We start from the raw sequence: 23,132 nt of genomic DNA on the forward strand, positions 1-23,132 counted from the left end.
AGGAGACTCTGTCTCTGATAGGTAAGTATCTAACCATTTTTGGATTATATTGTCTGGTTTATATTAGTTTGGAGCTGCAGCTCACATTCAGGAAGGAAAGAAAATAGCCAACTGTTATCGTTTCATCGGTAAGTATTTTGTAATATTCGAATTTATTTATGATGTCATCCGCCGTGCACTGGTGTCGATCGACGTGCCGTGCAAATTGGAACCGCCGCCGCCGGGTCTAAGCCGCACAGACGGTAAGAGGCCCGATGGGGTCACGCCATAGACATAGAAAAGAGTATGGACTGGAAATACCTACAGAAAAAACGTGCCACTCTGTAAACATAAAATGGCGGTCTTTACTAGGGCTACAAGCTGTTTCAATAATAGGATTACCATACTCGTACCTACTAGATATAGCATTATACTTAAAAAAATACGGCATACAAGTATTCATAAGAGAACAGAAAGGGAAAGTAAAAGGTAGGTAGGTGGTGTACTGTATCTTTCGTGTAAAACTTGTAAGTATTGTATGTTGTGTGCAATAAAGTATATTTGTATTTGTAAAGGAAGGTTTAGTCAAGATTTATCTAAGTCGCTTACACAAATCTATAACATTCATTACATTCTTTATTGGGCGCAGTTCGTATCAACCTGGAGTGTTGGAGTAGGAGTAAATAAGAACAGGAGGTAAAATGAAATATAAATTAGATCGTAAATCTGTTCATTTTCATTAGCAAGTATTTATTTCACACGTTATTAATTATGTACATTATATTTACAATAAATACAAATTTATTAATTTCTAAACAGTGTCAATTTGCTTAGAAACTGTCTTTGTGACACCCTGTCACATTGTTTTTTTTTTCATTAAGTCGTTTGATCTTGAGGCGGGACTTGTTCAGCTTTTCTTTTAAATTTTTCATCTCGTCTTCTTGAACTGACTGAAATAAAGTTTAATAATAATGTTAAAATAGTATATGTACAAAATAATCTATAAAAATAAAAGTAAAATATATCTGATTTAAGTGCATTGTGCAGCTGGTTGAATTATACACTCTATATATGTATATCATGTTAAAAATATAAAAAAAGAAAATTATTTGATATACCTTTTCATGTAAATCCAGTCGACACTTTTGGATTTAATATCTGAAATCAAAGATAATAATAATTTACTTATATAAAACGTGTACAACTCATAATTGTTTAGACATAAAACAACTACAGACTTAGTATATACTAAGTTTATTAAGTACATAATAATATGTAGTTGAATGATAGATAGTATAAACGTGTTGTGATAACATGATACAAATATCTTATCTATCTATCCAGCAGTGAGATGATGCAGGCTAGGCTGAAATTTAAATTTAAACACCATTTCATCTGTCTGATCTATAATGTTCAATGTAGGAATAGCATCGTCTCGAAGACGCCTCCACTTTGAATTAGGAACACACATAAATGAATCCGCAGTAAAATGTTTCGAGCAAATACGGCTGTACTTATTTGGAATCCAATTTCGTCTATTAATGCGAATTATCCATTCTTTCTCTTTGTTATCGTCTACAGGAAATCTAAAAATTAAAAGTATCGATAATTTTAGTACATCACTATGGACAATCAACATAACCTCAAATCAATTCCGTATTCATCGATGAAACGTATAATATAATGGATATCTCAAATATTTTATGCTACAAATCTATTCAGCAAAACATATTACTTTCCTAAAATTGTTCAGCAGTTCACATTTCACTAGAAAATTACAAAAAACTTACCGATGAAACGACAGAAGTTGTTGGCTATTTTCTTTTCTTCCTGAATGTGAGCTGCAGCCCCATACCACACAAGACATAATGTCACACAGTCGAGACACTCAATTATTTGATATAAATAAAAGTTTCTTTCCATTTATTTGGAAAAATATTGTTAAATTATCACTTAAAACAATCTGAACACAAGACACTCGTAAACACAGTTGACGCGACCGTGTCAAATAGTTCGGTAAATATAAGTAAAATCTTCTTATGTATGTTACTATGTATTTGGCCGAGTTAAAATGAGTCCAATAGGTCCAAATGACATTTCATGTTGTGACAACCTCGGAAAAAATGAAGCAAAGAGCGAATCATTTGTCCTTTTCTCACTCATAGTTTGTGTCGTAAGCTAGAAGAGAGCCGGTTTATAGTTTCTGAATTCTTATTTTAGCCTTCCTTCTATGCTTTAGTTATTGTTCTGAGTACCCAACACACAACAGCTGACCGTAATGTCAGTTTGACAGTGACATATTGTTTTGGGTTGTCAGCTAACTCTACCAAAAGGTACAACTATATTTTTGATAATATTGCTCTGTTGCAGTTCTTCGAGCAAGGCATTTATTTATGATCTTTGCTAAGAGAAGAAAAGAATGGTTTTTGATAACAATATGATTCATTTATAGGTGCAGGAAAAAATGGACTACCTAAAAGTTAACAAACAAATTAACAAGTTATATAAATGGTTTTATTGAAAAATATTAATGTTTGGAATAATAACAAAAATATCACCACAGCAGTAAAATGTTGATCTCACATTATATTGTATAAGATGGAAGGCCACCCATTCAAAAAAGCGATACATATCTCCAAGCAGACTTCCGTATTAACTTGTTACAAAATGCACTAACTTAAAATAAGCCAAATGGTCATAAGATTATTTTCTTGGCGGAAGCTTCTTTTCCTTCCGTAAGCGCCCTTGATTCGTGAATAAATGCTGCATATGTTACACCCTGAAATAAAAGTAATTACGTATTATTCAGTTTAAAGTCAATTTGTATTATTTGGGACATTGACAGACACATATATCGTACTTTGTGATCAAGTTACCTACCATGAGCCATGTCAGGGGCCTTTGGCAGCTCAATCATAATCTTGACACCAGGGTTGATGAGATTGGTAATCCCTCACTACCCTCACGATAAGAAGAAGAAGTTAGCTACCTACCAAGTTACATATCTACTAACCTGTTGTTTTGCTGCTCGAACAAAACCTTCATTTGCAGATACTGTTAATGCCTTCACCCTGTGACCAAAATTAAATATTATTTTAGACCGCAATCGAACATGTCCTCTCACTTTTAAATTATGTCTTGGATAGTCATCAGTCCCTGGAAAAAAAGAAATAAATACATTTAATCACCTAATACAGTCACAATAACATAATATATTTATACATGAATAATTATAGAATAGAAAGTTCCTGATTGCCATGGTAATGCTAGGTGATAATGCTAATGCTAGGGAGATGATGGAATGTTCGTGATTGCAATTATTACCTCCATAATCATCCGGAAATACTGTAAGCCTTTGTTTTAACTCTGCTGTCCTTATCTTTTCCATAGGTCCTCCAAGTGTGTTAACAATTTTTTGGAAATCATCCCAAGCAGTATTGCAACAGATTAATGTCTTTCCTGAAATCAAAATTACACTAGAAATAGTTCTACAAGTAAGGTAAAATTGTTTACCATCAAAAAACATTTTTATCTAGTGTTACCTTCAAATAATTTATCCAAAATAGGTTTCACTGGTCTTTCTGCATCCCATTCAGACTGCTGCGTCAGCACTTCTTGCTTAAACACATAGTTGCAATGTCCATTCGTCATGTTACTCACATATGCCATCATTGCTGTCACATCTAAGTTAAGTGTTGTGATTTCTGGATGTGATGATATGCACTCTGAAACTTCTTGCAGAGTGGTTGGCTGTCTGAAATTTGAAATTAGAAGCAATAACTATTGTCTATTCTTTGTACACACACACACACACAGACACAGTAACATATACATAACAATAGACAAAACAAAAGGTAGACAATCTATAAGAGATCTCTTCAAATTGCATAACTGTAAACAAAAATTGTGATCTACTAAATGTTCAATGTTTTTCTTCAAACAAAATTACCTTTCATGTATTGATTCATTGTCAGTTGACTCAGAATCCAATGAGTCATCATATTCCTCTATTGGATTCGAATCTGCCAAGATTTCTCCTTTTACTATAACTCCTACCGCTTTCAATCTGTTTGCTAAACTTTCTTCAATTCCACTAACAAATTCAAACACTACCTGTAACAATAAGAATAAACAAGTAACTGCAGTTTTTATAAAAGTAATTATATTATTTTAAGTTTTTATCATTGCATACCTTTGGCAGTTGATACATGCAGGGGTACAGTTTTGCACATTCTATGTAATCTTCTGCTTGATCAAGAATAGATCGAGCACCATAAGAGGCATTTCCAGAACTTAATGCAGAGAGAGACTTTGGATTTCGTGCTATTACTGGAACAAAAAAATTGTATAAATAAAGAAGGTACGCCAGATTTAATGGAATAAGTGAGTAGGTACCCAAATCTAAGCAAAATTATATTATGCAATTTTGCACAAAATTGTGCAAAGGTTCTAAGATGTTTTGTAGAACATGTACCTTTTAATAGTTACAATAATTACCTTTACACCATGTTTTGCCTTCATCACAAATAATATCAATGACAAGCTTGCTTTCATCATTAATGTGGAATATCTTGCAAACTGCTACCACTCCCGGTCTCAATGCACATTCAACCATTGCTCCTAAATGCCGAAGATTTGAACAAGCAAGTTGTTCAATTTTGACCTTCTTGGATTTTTGTAACTGCAATAGAAAAGTATTGTTATGAAATATGTAAGGTCCCTATCAAATATCATCAGTGTGAAAAGACATTGTTTTCTTAATTTTTCAAGTAGTTTCAAGTATTAAATCAAGAAACTGAATTAAGTAATTACCTTTTTAAGAAACTCTACTTCCTGACGAATTTTTCTTTGCAATTTCATTACTCCGTCGATATCCTGTATCGATTGCAATTTAACCATAAGTTCCTGACCAAAATTTATTTTATCATCTAACATGGCTAGTAGTTCTTCTGAATTAGCCATTTCTATTATTGTGAACAACACAGGTATAATGCGTTATTGTAATTTTAAAACTAATAACTTTCTGATTAGGGAAACACAAAACCACACACGGCACGCCAAAATTGTTGACATTTTACAGCTGTGCAGAATTTTATTTGCAGAAATAAGCTTTAGAAGTGATAGAAAAACAGCGATAGAAATACGAATTTAATCTTTATCAAAATATCTTGTCGTTCGCATCACTTAGCGTTATGGCTGTTCCGTAAAAAAACGCATACCTGCTTGCCAGTAGCAAATAAATAATAAAAGAAATACTTCGTACCAAAGCTTCGTCCACCCTCGTCTAAAAAATATTTGCGTCAAATCGATTATAGAATTGAATGGTTTGGAAATTGAATGAATGGTTGGATGACACATTTTACAACAACTTTTCATTGGTGGATCTCAAAGATCGTAAAGAATATGTGTTATTTCAACCAATCACATCATTCACGTTTGAAGTATGTTATAATACACTGTTTGTTTTTTTTGTGAATAAATGGTAGTTAAATCACAGAAACCACAATTTATTTTATCTTAGCTTTCTTTTCTATATTTAATTATTTGTAAACACTCAAGGACTTTTACGGAATTATAAATAGTTAATGGAATTTCATGAAAATTATTTATTTACCCGCCATTTTTAATATCGTGACTGAGATCGTGACGTCACTGTCACGTGACTATACGTAAACCAACCAATCAGAAAATAGTATCAATACCTAACCACAGTTTTGAGAAATGGCTGACGACAAGGAAGTCGAAAAAACGATCGCAGAAGACTTGGTTGTAACCAAGTATAAGCTTGCAGGACAGATTGTTAACCGTAAGTTATTGTGGAGTTCAAGTACAATGTGAGAACTGCTCAGGAATTGTTTGATTTGCCTTAAATTTGTAGTGCACGTAGGTCCGCTGGACGCGTGTCATCGTTGTTGGCCATGCGGGCAATGTGCCGCTAACTTGCCAAGTTATTTTGTCTTCCTGGTTCATTTATAAACGATTTTTCATTTCAGGTGTCCTAGAGCAAATAATTGCAAAATGCGTGCCAGACGCGTCCGCACGGGAGATTTGCGAGTTCGGCGACAGAATGATCTTAGAGGAGACATCGAAGGTTTTTAAAAAAGAAAAGGACTCCAAAAAAGGCATTGCCTTTTCGACATGTGTGTCCGTGAACAACTGTATATGTCACTTCTCGCCAATCCCTAGTGAAAGCGATTATATCCTGAAGGCGGGTGATCTGGCTAAAATGTGAGTTATTCCCAACATAGGTTATGTAGATACCTACCCTAATGTATAATCAGGTTAGTGCATAAGTTCGTAGCTGCCTAGCTACTATTTGCATTTCAATGTCAAGAAGCATTGTGTGTATGACAAAACTGCAAATTCTCATTCATGTATTTCACATGTTATTTGCAGTTCATGATGTGTAACAAAGTGGAATTTCTTTGTTACTGTAATGATATTATTATAACACTTAAACTATTTACTCCTGTAGACTATCATTATGGAAATTGTTGATAAGACAAAAGACGAGTTATTTTGCAGTTACAATCTGTGGTTGGCAAATGAAAACCATAGAACATATTCCCCTGCCTACCCTTTTGGGCGGTGTGTTTTGAATCCTGGTTAAAATTTTCAGCGACCTAGGAGCACACATTGATGGATTCATTGCTGTGGCTGCACACACAGTGGCTGTTGGTGGGGGCGAGGTGTCCGGCAGAGCTGCCGATGTCTTGCTGGCCGCTCACCTGGCCAGTGAAGCTGCCCTGAGGTTGCTGCGACCTGGCAATGAGGTAAGACATACACACTTTACATTACCATAGTTATTACATGAGCCATGAGCCTTTGGTGGCTCAATAATATCTCTTGACACTAAGGTTGATAAAGTTAGTATTCCACATCATAACCCACACAATAGAAAAATAAGACTTTACATATTAAAAGGTGAAAGTTTGTACTGGTTTTCTAATTAACTGCACTCGAATGTTGTTGAAAGTTGAAGAAAGATTTTTCAATCTCTATTTCGTAGATAAGTAAGGGACCTATCTAATGTATTAGATATGAGAACTCTCTGGCCTTTCTTTCTTAATTCAATAATTTTTTTCATCAAATCTAAATACTAACATGTAAATCCCTGAATCTTTCCAACTTCAGCTCTCAATTGTTAAGTTGGTACAAGCACAGGGTAAACAAATGTAACTCTCTTTAGCCATTTATCATATTTTTAGACATATGTAGACTAGAGTTACTACAAATACAAAAAGATAATGGTAATCAGTTATTATTGTTAATAATAACTCTTTGAGTAACATTGTTATTTATAAAAAAGTTATCTTGTTTTGTACATTATTATCATGGATATGTACAAAGTAAACAGTTATAATAGATAGTCAAATCATAGCTAAATTTATGTTATAATAATAATGTTAAAACACATTATTGCACACACACACACATATAGGTACAATTATATATTCTTTAGATTTATTTATTTAATTTCACATTAGATTATTTCACATTCACAAGAAATGCTTACAAGACAGACACTTACAAGAAAATCTGATGTACATCAATTTCAGTAAAACCCTGCCCTTAAGTTTCAAGTTGTCCTCTTGCCTAACACTTCTGTTAAACAATTTTTGATTTTATGTAATACCAAGAACATGCATTACATAATTCTTTGGCAGACACTGAAATTTTCACAAACACATTTTTCTTTCCAGAACTACCAAGTCACAGAGGTGATCCAGAAGATCAGTGCAGAGTATGGCTGCAAGCCAGTGGAGGGCATGCTGTCGCACCAGCTGAAGCAGTTCCGCATCGACGGGGAGAAGAGCATCATCCAGAACCCCTCTGAGGCGCAGCGCAAGGAACATGAGAAAGCCACATTTGAGACCTACGAGGTGTATGGCATGGATGTCTTGGTTTCTACTGGAGAGGGTGTGGTTAGTAGATAAATTGTTTATAATATAAGCCTTTATTCAAATGTTTCATTTAGTAGTCACATATTAGCATTTTTCTATTGTTCTTAAATCTGAAAGGCAAAGACCTAATCCAATCTTTTCTATAAATATTTCTGTTTGAGATAAATTGTTTAATTAAACTTATTATAAACTTAATAAAACTTATCATATTATATAAAGAAGAGACACAACTGGAATGGCCACTTCAACCTTATAAGATCTATTGTGATAATTTAAAAGTCCATTAATGAAACTTCACTTTTAATTTATTCTTGTGAACAGATTTTTTTGTGTTATCTAGAATATTAAAAATAGTGTAAGGAATTAACTCAAATCTAAGAATAATTGTTGGCAATATTTTCAATTATATCTGACTAGCAATAGAATAGAATTGCGATCTTCTAGAAGATCGTTATTTTGTATAGTATGTAAGAAGGCCCTGAATTCTTTCCAGTTTAGTCTCAAATAGCTGATCTGGCAGTACTCAGGGGACAGCAAACAGTGATATTCTGACTGTAATGCTCCCATGCATTATGGTTATAAATGTTACTGACAAATAATTCATTTTATAATGTCTATATTCAGCTGGTTTCAACAAGCTACTTATAAAAGGTGTTGTTGTAGGGTCGCGAGATGGACACACGGTGTACAATATATAAGAAAACTGATGAGGTGTATCAACTGAAATTGAAGGCTTCGAGAATGTTCTACAGTGAGGTTTGTATATATTTCCATTTCTCTTAAATTTTCCTAAATACCTGACCATCTTGTCCAATGAAAATTGAGTTACTAAAGAACCGCAAAAGGCCGGTAATATTTACATTACTTAGGTAAATGGAAAAGATTGCTTCAAAACAGACAACAAAGTAGTAAGGTTTCATATATTTTGACTTCTAGGTCTAGGCAGATGGTATATAAGAGAATATATCTGACTCGAACGGGACTTGAACCCATACACTCTTTGTCAAGCCAGGAAAAGTGTGTTAACCTTACAACACTGGGTACTCATCCTGTCCATGCGAATTTTTTTATCCATAACGTCATTATGTCTATACCAGCGCCATCTATCCGAAATATTGAATACTACTACTAATATTTCTTAGACTGATGAGGTGATACTAACTAGGTTAGCCTCAGCATAAAACATAGTATCTTTTGTCATAATCTCTAACTTAAACAAGTATGGTCTGCGCAGGTCCGCAACAAGCACGGCAACATGCCGTTCAACCTGCGCCACTTCGACAAGGAGACGAGCGCGCGGCTCGGCGTCGTCGAATGCGTCAACCACAAGCTGATCGAACCCTTCCAGGTATGTCCATCATTCATTCAGTGAGAAGTCGGCCTTCTCACGGGAAACCAGTCTCCTCTCGTCTCAGACTGTCTGACTCGCTCGCACGCACCTGGGAAGTTGGAGTGTCTGGGTTGTGTCGTAACTCCAGATATCTTTTAGAAACTTATTCATGTATCAATCATGTCCCTGAATCTTTCCAGTTTCACTAGTTGATAGTAAAATTGGTACAAGCACAGGGCACAGCAATGTAACTTCTTAAGCTATTTGTTTCATTTTTATGTGTACAAATGCTGTTAGGAGTTACTACATGTACAAAACAGATAACGATAACCATTTATCATTAAAAAATACAATAATCCAAAGCCGTATTGAAAAATCTGTCAATGAGGCAAGATTTTGCCAATTCTCTTTAGGTCGAGATTTCCAGAGACAATAGAATCGACGAGGCTATAGCACGCTTATGCACGCGTGACACGCTGTCAGATATGGTTTAACCATAAAAATACATTGCAACATTGTTATGGTATGTTATGTTGTACATAGGTGCTGTACGAGCGTCCCGGCGAGCTGGTGGCGCAGTTCAAGTTCACGGCGCTGCTGCTGCCCAGCGGCACGCACCGCATCACCGGCCTGCCCTTCGACAAGAGCACCTGCAAGAGCGAGCGCTCTATCAAGGACCCTGAACTTAATGTGAGCAATATTATACCTTTTTTTAGTATGTTTACTTGTTATGACTCTTTGGCAGCGCTATCGAAGGCTTCGACCATTACCCGTACGACGTTTATCTACGTAGATAGCATTCTCTGCGTCACTCGATCGAAGCCCTCGATATAAGCCCCATGTTGATAGTGCCGAGAAATGCGATGTGGGCAAAAACTTTAGTCTCGCTTTTTGAACGTTCATGTTATAACCACGCCAAAATAGGTCCACGTATATAGGATATTTTATTTGATGCATTTATTTTGATACTTATTTTAAGCAATTACATTATTTTATAAGATAAAGGTAGTTGTTGAGCGCAGACGTCCCCAAAGCATAGTAGTGAGATGCGTAAGGCAATTGGTGTGCCGTGCATGTCATTTCGTAGCAACTTTGTTTGATGTCTGTACATTATGATAAAACTAAGAGGAGACTTCCCCTCCTGTTCTATGTCTCGATTGGATTACAAAGTTTGAAAACACTTAACAGAAATTGAGATGGTTTACAAGACTAAAACTGCATGTTGCATGTTGTAACATTTTTATATCCCTATAATGTTTCAAGACACTTCCACTTGATGTGTTTTGTAACAAGCAGCACTCGGAGGGTATAAAATTGTGGTCTTTTTGAGCCGACTTGTGTCCAATTGCGCATTTCGGTTTGAACCATCACTACATTTTACTTTCATGTATTAAAATCAAGCATCATTTCATTAAGCAACAAATTTTTTTTTTTTTTTTTTTTTTATATCTAATTTTTGTCGAGGCTTGAGCCACTCTTGGTGGTTATGCCAGCCTCATAGTTTAGAGCGTTTAATGATGATCAAATCATCAATCTACAAAAGAATACCATTACAGCACTACACCATGCTGTTCAGGGATTGTTATTCCTAAGAGACACAGTACAGTATTTATACACAAGCCTTGCCGCTACGGACACTGGATCTGCCAAGAGGCACACAATCTCTCCTCCATGTAGATTTTGGTGGAATAATTTCCTTCTAATCTGTTTGTTACGGTCACACTCCACCAAGAAATGCATAAGATCCTCGACAGTCCCACAGCGTGTACAATTGGGCGAGTCCCTCTTCCTCATTAAAAAGTAAAATTTATTAAGTGGCATGTGACCAGAACGAACTCTAAATGCCGAAATTAAAGTGCCCCTCGACAAACCAGCACCATCAAACCAAGGTTTGATATTTGGCAGGTTTTGTATAGATCTATACCATATGCCTTTGTCTGCCGAGCGTTCTATAAAGTAGTCTTGCCATCTTTGGTAACAAATAGTTCTGATATCTCGAAACAGTTCAGAGGCGTATGGTTTACATAGCACATCCCGACCACTACAAACTCCATCATTGGCAAGTCGATCTGCCATTTCATTGCCTCTCAACCCTATATGAGATGGTACCCATTGTAATGCAATGGATGAGCCAATTTTCTGGACGTCATGGACAATCCTAAGGATGTCATATGCTACCTGTGCACCTCGGCAGCCCGAGGCGCACTGAGCAATATGTTGTAGGGCACTTTTGGAGTCAGTCAAAACAACCACTCTTGTTATGGACCTCTCTTGCGCATAAGCGAGGGCCTCATGGATAGCAACCAATTCAGCTCGCATGATTGAGATGTTACTGCCATTAAGTTTAAGAGAAACTGACATATCCATTTGAGGATCGTAAAATGCAGCTCCAACTCCCCTACTGCCCTTAGAACCATCTGTATAGAGTTTGTAGTGGTCGTGATATTTAGCACCTAACTCTTGCAAAGTGATAGACTTTAATTGCATATTATTGTAGTTGCGTTTGGCTGAAGATAAACCCCGGATTTCTAGGTTTATGCATGATTTTATGTCAATATACGACACCCATACATCCATAAGATACATCTCCAGCCGCTCGCTCTTACACAATTCCTTGTCCTTAAGTTTATCATTAACCTTTATGAGTATAGGCATATTTTTTTCATTCCAATGCCGTCTAACATCTGATAGCTTTTCAACTTGATCAATAATGTTACCATTGGAGTAAGAAGCATTTCTCAACCAATAGCGACATCCAAGCCAAAACCGTCGGACAAACAGGGGTGGAATAGATAACTCGCTCTCCATTACATGGATGGGTGTGCTACGGATAAAACTGCCACAAACTCGCAATGCTCTGTTTTGGACTAAAGTTAGTTTATTCAGATGTGTTTCTGCCGAGTTTCCATACAAAAAGCTTCCATAGTCAAGGCGACTTCTTACCAGTGAAATATACAGTCGACGTAAGTGCTTGGGATGGACACCCCAACAGCTCCCAGCTAAAATTTTCAGAACATTGAGATGTTTGTAACATTTTTCACAGGTCTCTTTTATGTGAGCGCTCCATCTAAGCGAGGAATCCAGCCATAGTCCCAAATATTTTACCTTTTCGAGTGCTCTAATCGAAACGCCATTAATAATGATATTATCAAAAGTCACCCTTTTCCTCGACCTAGTGAACACACACAAATTACTTTTCTTTTCAGATAAGTCCAGGCCTATACTGTCTAATAATTTTATCATAACACTTATTGCATTACTTAAATCTAGAATAGTGGAATTTACATTATTGTTTTGCACTGTTTTATAAATAACAAAGTCATATTGTGAAAAACACACATTGATCATGTTTTGGCTCAAATTTTTGGTAACAATATTGAAGAGCAATGGTGACATTGGATCTCCTTGAGCTAACCCTCTGCATGATTTTCTAATTAAAATTTTACTATTTGTCACTAGCTTACACTGCCTGTTAGACAAAAAGTTCCATATATAAATACATATTCTGTAGCTAATACCCATATCTCCCAGAATTTTAGTTAAAGCAGCAATACTGACATTATTATACGCGTTCGTGACGTCCAAGAAACAAGCCACAGTTGGACTGCTATTGGCAAAACCCACCTGAATATTAGATACCAAACTTGTAAGACAATCCATGCATGATTTCGCTCGCCTAAAACCAACCGTGGAAGCGGGGAGTATATTCCTACTCTCCATATACCATTCCATTCTCTTCAATAATATAAGATGAAATATTTTGCATGGGCATGACATTAAAGAAATAGGTCTCAAAGATGATGCTGAGCTTGGGTCCCGTCCAGGTTTGGGTATGGGAACAATCAATACGTCTCTCCATTGGTTTGGCACTTCACCGGTATCCAATATCAAATTATACAAATAAACCAGAAGCTGTTTCGCGTTTTTTGGTAAATGGTATAGCATGGAGTAGGAGATATTGTCTGCCCCTGGAGATGTATCTTTACGTTTCAAGCTATTTTCTAATTCCGCTAAAGTAATGCTTTTATCCAGAACTGATCCTGATTGATGTGAACTGGACAAGGAAGGAATTGGTTCTTCGACGCTATCAGGCGTGAGCGAATATAAAAGTTCTTCTGCCCTTGAGGGGTCGACTACACCATTTCCAGACCCCTGTCCCTTCATCCACCTCATTTTACGCCACATGTCTGATGAAGATGTTTCGTGGTCAATGCTTGAACAAAATTCTGCCCACCCCTCAAATCGTGCCTTTTTGGTGTATGCGTCAGCTTGATCAAGTTTTCTCTTGTATAATGAATAATTATTGGGGATGGGATTACGTCGTACTTTAGCTAAAGCGAGGCGCCTCTCAGCTATAACTTTTGACAAGTTGCTGTTCCAGTAAGGTTTTGGTCGGAAGTTGGAAGCGGGATCTTCGCTTATTTTGACCCATGGGATAGTGACGTCAGCCACGGTCTGGATAGCGTCTATGAACCGGTCGTAGCATTGCTGAGTATTGCCATTAACGATGTTGTTTTTGAATACATTTTCCAATTTTTCTTTATACTGGTCCCAGTTAACTTGTTTGAAGTTTCGCTTTTTTATATGTACACCAGCCTTTTCAAAACCCATCTTCATTTTAATTATTGTGTGATCGCTACCTAGCGTTTCATTGCTCGAAGCCCAAGAAAACTTTATTGCGATGTCAGCAGATGCAAAGGAGATATCTGGTGTAGTCTGTTGCATAACACCACTGACCATTCGGATTCTAGTGTGACTTCCATCATTTAAACAAATGTAATCGTTGTCAAACATTGCTTGGTATATTTGTTCTCCTCTTCTATCACTTTTGACTGACCAAAGACAGTGGTGGCCGTTCATATCCCCAACAATCAGAGTTTCCGAGCTGAAAAGTTCAAAGACCTTGTTCCAGTCCTGTTGGGTTGTTCGAGCGGAAGGTGGACAGTATATCAAAATTATATTTTTAAGGCCTTTAACATTGAATACTCTGAGCACTAACATTTCAATTGCGGAATTACCAATATCTTGATTTGTCTGTATAACCTTAATTGATTTATGTGTTATTGCACAGACGCCTCCATGAAAGTCTTCTTCTCTATCCACTCTAAAAGTATTGTATTGGTTTATTCTGATGGAATCTTCTTCTGATAACCAAGATTCACTTATAAAAGCTAAGTGGACTTTTTCTTGAGATAAAAGAAGTTCCAAGTTATGTACTTTAGGTTTTAAACTATTTGCATTCCACTGAAATATTTTTATAGACTCCTTTTTATTTGTGCACTTATCCATTATAATTTGTTTTAAGTAACTGCATCAACATCTCAACCGTAATGTACTTCTGTAAAAAGGTCTTAACTTCGCTCCAAATATACTCAATAAACATCTTGATTTTGGCTTCAAACTCAACTTCTAATGTAACAATTTCTTTCAACTTCTCTAAAAATCTCTCTAAAATACCTTTTCTTTCTTGTCTGGTCTTTCCCTGGGAGTTGTTTATGTCTTCAGAGTCAGAACTTTTATCCTCATCTGTATATATCGCGATAGAGGGCTCACCAGAGTGTCTGGTCTTTTTATTTAGTTTTCCACTCGTTTTCTTTTTATTGTTTACAACTTGTTTATTTGTTTTAGTTGAGTTTGATTTGTGCACGTCATGGGTTTGGACTGTTTCCTGAATTTCCATACTTTCTTCTATATTTTCAGTACATCTCCCACTAACTACGTCGGCATAAGACGGTGCTTCACCATTGCAGAGCAAATTAAGTAGTTCATCTTCTTCATTCAAAAAACGTGTTCTGTCATTCAAGTCCATCCTTTTCTTCTCTTCAGATATATTTTTTAAAGCCACCTTATATGTGCAGTTGTGTTTAGCCATATGTAGGCGTATTTGTCTCTCACGTAAAAAGGCCGGACATAAACTTTTAAGAAATGACATGTGCGCTCCTTTACAATTCACACACTTATACTGGTCAGTCGTACAATTTTCATGTGTTTCACTGCATTTTGGACATATCTGTGATTTAGATGGGCAAAAATTTTTAACATGTCCATACTTCCAACATTTGGAGCATTGTGTTACCGGAAAAATGTATGACTCTACACTCAAACGACTATCATATGCTTTGACATATCTTGGTAGGGTGGCTCCTTGAAAAGCGATGCGAATTGTCTCACTTTTCACCCAATCACCATTCTGGCTCCTTTTTAAAAGTCGTTTGACAGCACTTATTTCTACATCGCTTTCCAAAATCTCTTTTATTTCTTCCTCCTCCATATCAATATCTATTTCTCTTACCACACCATAAGAGTAAATAACATCATTAGTTCTTCTACAGCTCCAACCTTTTCTTTTAATATTTTCATTACTCATAAAATTATCTGCGGCATCACTAGACTTGAACCTGATGAGGATTTTACATGGATTTTTATAGGTAACTTTTATAATATCTCTTATGTTCTCTGTCTTTAGTAGTTTAGCTATAGCCAATTGTTTAGGAAGAGGGTCTGTAGAGGAAACTGCAACTTCATAAAAGGTAGGTAACTGTTCATTGGTTGGTGGTAAATTCCTATCATCCTGTGATGGAGATCGTCTCAAATTAAGCTTCTTACTTCTTGTGACCATAACAAACCCTTCATCATCTTCAACTACACCTGACTCTTCTCTTGTTCTTTTTAAATTTGAAGACATATGATTCTCCTCCGTTCTAACCTCCAAAATATCACCAATTGAGTCATGCAAAGGTGAGGATCCTAAAATAACTCGGCGCACACTTCTAGCACTAGTATCCACACTAACATCACTATACGGTGGGTCCTCCTCACTAGTATCACCCATAATTCAAAACGTTCAACAATTTTCAAACAAAGACACCGGGGGTAGACTACAAAAATTATAACAGAAAGTAAAGTCGTCTGCACGCGAAGACGTTTGACGCGAGACTGGAAATGTTAGCGACGTAACGCGAATTTGTAATTTGTGAGGATATCTAACGTTGCGACATGTTAAACAGTTGAAACAAAACATGCTGAACTCATTTGTTGCCTAAAGAATACGTAATTTCTCTCCTTAGAAATATATTATTACATTTTATTTATTTGCATTTGCAGTCCCTCCTGAACTCTTCAGCAAAAGCAAACAAGAAGAAGAAAAAGAAAACCGGCGCGGAGGAGCCGATGGAAGTGGAGACTGCGGCCTAGCAACGCTCTCCGCAGCACTACACCAGCTTCCGACCCTCGGACCCAACCCAGGACACTGGCATACTCCATATCTCTGACCGAGCCAACTTGTCTAATTGAGATTATCCCGTACTTCTCAATGTTACTACGAATTAGATGTGACACTCAAAGCAAGCCAGACAAGACGTTTCTTTTTATACAAATATGTGACCATAATAACATATATCAATGAAATTACTTTTTGTATCATTTAGTACACATGTCATAAAATATTCTCAAACAAATACCTATTTCTTGTCTCTGGCTAGTCACCTGACTTTGTAGCATAGTACATTATTCTTCCCTTGAATATTTTGGCTCAACTCAATACTTGAAAAATTACATAATATTTTTTACCTATTAGATGTTGTACAAAAAATGTCTGTGGGATTTCTTATTTACATTACAGCTGCAATTATAAATAGCAATGATTTCTTTCTTTACTACTCTGTTCAATTAATAAATTTATAATGATTATATTCTTGACTAAAACATTTAAAGCGACGTTAATAATAATAACTGTACATAATAATGTGTGACTCCCACTTCTGTTAAGCAATGAAATAAAAGCATAATGTAACAACAGGCTGCATCAAGACCATTCCTTAGTGACGTTGTTTGTGATTGAAACATTGTGACGTGCACAAATCCATTCTCTATTTTTCACTTACTTAGTGTATTTGTATTGACTGTGTTTCCTGTTCCCTGTTTTAAGGAGTCCTTAGACAGTTTCATATACATTTTAATATCAGAAAAATAACATAGTTGTTAGGCTGATTTTACAGTAATCAGGATTCCTGAAAAACTTTGCCATTTGTGATTCAAGTGCGTGTGTGTACAGTCAGATTCATAAATATATTGATTTATAAGCAATTTGTTGGAAAAGTCTTGATGGAACAATAACTTTAATATTTTTGAATTATATAATGTAATGAGAATGTGGAGAGTAGTAAACATTTTATATTAGCATAAGTCTCCATTATTGTATTGTAATTTGATGGGATATCAGTATGTTTATGGGCTGGCAGTACTGGGAATAAGTCAACAAGTTGTAAAATATGTGACACTGAGAAAGGAATAAATCAAACTGTGCCACAATTGTGGGCTGTTTTTGTATGTTGGTTTTTTATTTTTTTTCACCTTAACCTCATTCTACCACAAGAAAACACTATGGTTGAATCAAAATTTATTTTATTTGTTTTTGCTTGTTGAATGAATATTCAAATTATTGAATATTTGAAAATCACATGTACATGTAATACTAGTATTGATTACATACATATACTACCACAGTCTTGTTGAATGTAGACGGCAAATAACAGGCTATTTATTTGTATGTCTATTTGCAACAGCCACCCTGAAATTGTATTAAAGGTGAAATCAGGATGAACAGCAAAATTGATAAAGGCCCTGTTTTTTATCAAACCAAGATTACAAGTACTTTGCATACCAGGTTTTTGGAAAAAAATAAAATAGCCAAATAGTTTTTTTTTATGTTTTCATTAAACAATATAAATGACAATGGGCACTTTTGTATGAAACTTGGTCCAAGAACCTCCACTGATGAGACTTATATGTAATGAAAGCTTATGCTTTCCCTATGATTCTGGCAAAGTCCTATCAGATTCTGTTCCGGGGTTCTTTTTTTACGGCCATGTTTGTCCTGGCTAAAAATGTGATAAAATACAGTGGGAGCTAAAATCGACTCAAGATTTGTTGCTGAATAACTAAGTCTACATAAATAATTATGTATCATATTGTATATCATTTTAAAGAGGATCTTTTCCAGAATCCGAAACATAAAAAAAAAAACAAAAAAAACTTTTTGTAAGCGAATTATAGTCAATTTATATCTGCAGCGCCATTGTTTCTCGGTAGCTAAGTTCAAGTTTCATGCCTTTTACCCCTTCCAAAAGTATCTTACCGTTTTTTTTTATATTGCTTCCAGAATTTGATCTGAGTGATAATAACAAGAAAAATAAATAAACACCTCTCCGATAGAGACCGGCTAAGCTATTGCCTATTGCAAGAAATCGTCATCATTAGCAAGTCATTACGGTATTGCATGTAAGCTTATCAGCAACTTGGAACTTGGTCCAAGAACCTCCACTGGTGAGACTTGCATGTAATGATAGCTTATACTTGTCCTATGATTCTGGCAAAGTTCTATCAAACTCTGTCCTAGGGTTTTTTTACGGCCATGTTTGTCCTGAGTGTACAGTAGTGGACTGCAAAATCACCTCAGGATTTGTTGTCGAAAAACTATTTAACTAAGTCTATATACATAATTATATTATATCATAATGTATATCAATTTTAAAGGGGAAAGTTATCAGAATCAGAAACACAAATAAAAAAAATGCATTATGTAAACGACTTTTAGCCAACTCACGTCCGTAGCACCATTTTTCTCAGCAGCTACGTACGAGTTTCGCGCCTTCCAACCTTTCCAAAGGAGCCCAATCATTTTTTCCTTCTTCTGATATTGCATTCTTAACCTGACAAGTGACAACAAAGAAAAAAAAAATAGATACCATTCCGATAGAGGCCGCGTAAGCTATGGACCTATTGCAAGATAACGTACTCAAAGGCTAGTCATTATAATCCAACAGACGTAACATGATTAGAATGCGGCGGGACGGAAAAGTAGTACATCGCCTTATGCAAAAGAGACGAAATATGTGTCTCTTTAACACTAACAGTATACAGCTTAGTACGAGAGAAACAAGAAATAAGTCATTCTAATCAAGATGCAATACAATGACTCTATTGTATACAAAAGAAACACATTTATAAAACAAGTTCAGGCAATAACTGGTGCAAAAGGCGGCTTTATTGCCAAGGTATCAATTACTACCAGGCAACCTTACGTTTACGATACATTTGTTGTACCATTCGACATTGTTTATAAGACAAGATATAAGCCTGGATTAATAAAACAAGATTGTGGTGAAAGAAAACATACTACATTTGCGTCCTCCCGCATTCTAATCATGTTACGTCTGTTGGATTATAATGACTAGCCTTTGAGTACGTTATCTTGCAATAGGTCCATAGCTTACGCGGCCTCTATCGGAATGGTATCTATTTTTTTTTTCTTTGTTGTCACTTGTCAGGTTAAGAATGCAATATCAGAAGAAGGAAAAAATGATTGGGCTCCTTTTTAAAGGTTGGAAGGCGCGAAACTCGTACGTAGCTGCTGAGAAAAATGGTGCTACGGACGTGAGTTGGCTAAAAGTCGTTTACATAATGCATTTTTTTTATTTGTGTTTCTGATTCTGATAACCTTCCCCTTTAAAATTGATATACATTATGATATATAATTATGTATATAGACTTAGTTAAATAGTTTTTCGACAACAAATCCTGAGGTGATTTTGCAGTCCACTACTGTACACTCAGGACAAACATGGCCGTAAAAAACCCTAGGACAGAGTTTGATAGAACTTTGCCAGAATCATAGGACAAGTATAAGCTATCATTACATGCAAGTCTCACCAGTGGAGGTTCTTGGACCAAGTTCCAAGTTGCTGATAAGCTTATAATATGCAATACCGTAATGACTTGCTAATGATGACGATTTCTTGCAATAGGCAATAGCTTAACCGGAGAGGTGTTTATTTATTTTTCTTGTTATTATCACTCAGATCAAATTCCGGAAGCAATATTAAAAAAAATCGGTAAGATACTTTTGGAAGGGGTAAAAGGCATGAAACTTGAACTTAGCCACCGAGAAACAATGGCGCTGCAGATATAAATTGACTATAATTCGCTTACAAAAAGATTTTTTTTGTTTTTTTTTATGTCTCGGATTCTGGAAAAGATCCTCTTTAAAATGATATACAATATGATACATAATTATTTATGTAGACTTAGTTATCCAGCAACAAATCTTGAGCCGATTTTAGCTCCCACTGTATTTTATCACATTTTTAGCCAGGACAAACATGGCTGTAAAAAAAGAACCCCGGGACAGAATCTGATAGAACTTTGCCAGATTCATAGAGAAAGCATAAGCTTTCATTACATATAAGTCTCATCAGTGGAGGTTCTTGGACCAGATTCGCCCATTCTCCTTTAAATAAATTAATTTGTTCTATATTACTTCTCTACATTTTTCTCTTGACTGACTGGAGGCTCCACTGCCTCTAGTGCTGAGCTGACCATGGAATAAGTCTTGCTGGCGGCAGTGGAGGCATGTGTCGGCAGCTCGATGAGGAATTTAAATGTCGCTTTCACCCCGCAGTTCCAATAATATTTAAACAAGTATGATACTCTGTCGTTTGTTGGAAGTGGGGGAAGCTGGAAAAACAAAATATACTCAACAAAACAATAATAATTAAATACAATTATTTGCTTTGTAAGTTCTCCATGACCAAATAAACTACTCTTATTAAACCATCTAATAAACAAGACTTAAATTAACCTGATATGGAATCTGCTTCTTCAGTTCCCCAACATATGGAGAAACTCCTTCTTCTAACTCTTCATACAGCGCAGCAGTGGTGGAACTATCCTTCCATACGCCTTTATCAATTGTGTAGTAAACTGCAGATCCAAGTATCGCAGACTTTACTGCAAACCTGAAAAATGATTTCTGGTTATACATGTTTTTACTTTAAATTATTTTTGTAAAAATATTTTCTAAGTGTACATACTTCAACATAATGGCAGTTAAATAAATATGTATATAAAAGATCACATAGACGTTGGAATTTGTTTATATTCTGCGGAAATTATGTAATTTTTCGATATAACCTCAATTTTATAAAATTTGACTTTTATATTTTTTTTCGATGTTGCCAATTATTAAATCTGACGACCGACCGAGAGCCAAATGCAATACGTTAAATCTTTCTAATACTTGGTCCTTGACCAAAGGTCCTTGACTACTACTACTACATACTCTATCTAATGGCAAACGAAGCAAAAAATAAAAATCAAGCAAGAAGATTTTATTGCAATCTGTGCAAGAAGTTGCCAATTTGTGGGAAATTCCCCAAACTACGGGGAATCTCAAGTTGATTGGGGATTGGCATTTTGCGTAGAATTTGTCATCGCACCACTAAGGCTCAGAACAATAACTAAAGCATAGAAGGAAGGCTAAAATAGCAACAGAACTCTATAATTCTGCTCTACTTTATCTTACGGAACCGGCGTAATGTTAGACAAAGACGCATATACAAAAATTGTTTCGTAATTTCGTAGGTTGTCACAAGTTTTTCAATGCCTAGTGTTGGGTTTCACTTTAGTAATATGTCGATAAAATTAAATTTACTTACAATTAATGTCGATAATTTTTTTTACAAGATTTCTTTGTGTAGGACGCAATTATCTTCTTCTTGATGAAAGGAGACTCTGTCTCTGATAGGTAAGTATCTAACCATTTTTGGATTATTATTGTCTGGTTTATATTAGTTTGGAGCTGCAGCTCACATTCAGGAAGGAAAGAAAATAGCCAACTGTTATCGTTTCATCGGTAAGTATTTTGTAATATTCGAATTTATTTATGATGTCATCCGCCGTGCACTGGTGTTGATCGACGTGCCGTGCAAATTGGAACCGCCGGGTCTAAGCCGCACAGACGGTAAGAGGCCCGATGGGCTCACGCTCATACCCTAGGAGAGGGAGCGTGCTTTATTGTGGGACGCGACCTGCGCTTGCAGGTTTGCAGCAACGCACCTGCCCCGTACTACTCGAACCGCAGGGCCGGCTGCCGAGTGGGCCGCTAGCCAAAAACTGGCGAAATATGGGAATTTAACGCGGACCCACAATTTTGTCCCTTTTGCCGTCGAGACTTCGGGTGTGTGGTGCTCGGCCGTAATTACCATTTCATCTGTCTTATCTATAATGTTCAATGTAGGAATAGCATCGTCTCGAAGACGTCTCCACTTCGAATTAGGAACACACATAAATGAATCCGCAGTAAAATGTTTCGAGCAAATACGGCTGTACTTATTTGGAATCCAATTTCGTCTATTAATGTGAATTATCCATTCTTTATCTTTGTTATCGTCTACAGGAAATCTAAAAATTAAAAGTATCGATAATTTTAGTACATCACTATGGACAATCAACATAACCTCAAATCAATTCCGTATTCATCGATGAAACGTATAATATAATGGATATCTCAAATATTTTATGCTACAAATCTATTCAGCAAAACATATTACTTTCCTAAAATTGTTCAGCAGTTCACATTTCACTAGAAAATTACAAAAAACTTACCGATGAAACGACAGAAGTTGTTGGCTATTTTCTTTTCTTCCTGAATGTGAGCTGCAGCCCCATACCACACAAGACATAATGTCACAGAGTCGAGACACTCAATTATTTGATATAAATAAAAGTTTCTGTCCATTTATTTGGAAAAATATTGTTAAATTATCACTTAAAACAATCTGAACACAAGATACTCGTAAACAAAGTTCACGCGACCGTGTCAAATAGTTCGGTAAATATAAGTAAAATCTTCTTATGTATGTTACTATGTATTTGGCCGAGTTAAAATGAGTCCAATAGGTCCAAATGACATTTCATGTTGTGACAACCTCGGAAAAAATGAAGCAAAGAGCGAATCATTTGTCCTTTTCTCACTCATAGTTTGTGTCGTAAGCTAGAAGAGAGCCGGTTTATAGTTTCTAAATTCTTATTTTAGCCTTCCTTCTATGCTTTAGTTATTGTTCTGAGCACTAAGGTAAGGA

The 23,132-nt window shown here is 35.9% G+C and overlaps 3 protein-coding genes and 2 long non-coding RNA genes across 6 annotated transcripts; 1 reads left to right on the top strand and 4 right to left on the bottom strand.

The window, feature by feature from the left end:
• Nucleotides 1-18: 18 nt before the first annotated feature.
• LOC126369459 (uncharacterized) lies at nucleotides 19-1,969 on the bottom strand. Its single transcript, XR_007566707.1, has 3 exons — nucleotides 1,770-1,969; nucleotides 1,098-1,137; nucleotides 19-929 (listed from the first exon to the last, which is right to left on the bottom strand). It is a non-coding gene; the product is annotated as an uncharacterized LOC126369459 (long non-coding RNA).
• Nucleotides 1,970-2,471: 502 nt separating this feature from the next.
• On the bottom strand, nucleotides 2,472-5,163 carry LOC126369408 (UPF0415 protein C7orf25 homolog). The gene is made up of 8 exons (XM_050013811.1): nucleotides 4,792-5,163; nucleotides 4,477-4,660; nucleotides 4,172-4,308; nucleotides 3,929-4,092; nucleotides 3,522-3,733; nucleotides 3,304-3,438; nucleotides 2,993-3,135; nucleotides 2,472-2,758 (listed from the first exon to the last, which is right to left on the bottom strand). Exons 1-8 carry the CDS (start codon nucleotides 4,939-4,941, stop codon nucleotides 2,675-2,677), a joined length of 1,209 nt encoding a protein of 402 aa, XP_049869768.1. The 5' UTR covers nucleotides 4,942-5,163; the 3' UTR covers nucleotides 2,472-2,674.
• Nucleotides 5,164-5,628: 465 nt separating this feature from the next.
• Nucleotides 5,629-17,541, top strand: LOC126369411 (proliferation-associated protein 2G4). Its single transcript, XM_050013816.1, has 8 exons — nucleotides 5,629-5,785; nucleotides 5,973-6,207; nucleotides 6,599-6,752; nucleotides 7,683-7,904; nucleotides 8,547-8,639; nucleotides 9,118-9,231; nucleotides 9,757-9,903; nucleotides 16,318-17,541. The coding sequence occupies exons 1-8, from the start codon at nucleotides 5,701-5,703 to the stop codon at nucleotides 16,405-16,407; spliced, it is 1,140 nt and encodes a 379-aa protein (XP_049869773.1). The 5' UTR covers nucleotides 5,629-5,700; the 3' UTR covers nucleotides 16,408-17,541.
• Nucleotides 17,542-17,599: 58 nt separating this feature from the next.
• LOC126369449 (MICOS complex subunit MIC13 homolog QIL1-like) lies at nucleotides 17,600-21,339 on the bottom strand. Of its 2 annotated transcripts, none has more exons than XM_050013867.1 (4): nucleotides 21,084-21,339; nucleotides 20,852-21,008; nucleotides 20,531-20,727; nucleotides 17,600-17,782 (listed from the first exon to the last, which is right to left on the bottom strand). In XM_050013867.1, the coding sequence occupies exons 1-4, from the start codon at nucleotides 21,089-21,091 to the stop codon at nucleotides 17,749-17,751; spliced, it is 396 nt and encodes a 131-aa protein (XP_049869824.1). In that variant the 5' UTR covers nucleotides 21,092-21,339; the 3' UTR covers nucleotides 17,600-17,748. The 2 variants fall into 2 exon arrangements, with proteins under 2 accessions (XP_049869824.1, XP_049869825.1); XM_050013868.1 differs by having other exon boundaries at nucleotides 17,600-17,942; nucleotides 20,502-20,727; nucleotides 21,084-21,338.
• Nucleotides 21,340-21,890: 551 nt separating this feature from the next.
• LOC126369460 (uncharacterized) lies at nucleotides 21,891-23,077 on the bottom strand. The gene is made up of 2 exons (XR_007566708.1): nucleotides 22,657-23,077; nucleotides 21,891-22,452 (listed from the first exon to the last, which is right to left on the bottom strand). It is a non-coding gene; the product is annotated as an uncharacterized LOC126369460 (long non-coding RNA).
• Between the last annotated feature and the right edge of the window lie 55 nt (nucleotides 23,078-23,132).

The sequence above is a fragment of the Pectinophora gossypiella genome, chromosome 9 (genome assembly GCF_024362695.1).
Source record: "Pectinophora gossypiella chromosome 9, ilPecGoss1.1, whole genome shotgun sequence".
In the NCBI taxonomy this organism is placed as follows: domain Eukaryota; kingdom Metazoa; phylum Arthropoda; class Insecta; order Lepidoptera; family Gelechiidae; genus Pectinophora; species Pectinophora gossypiella.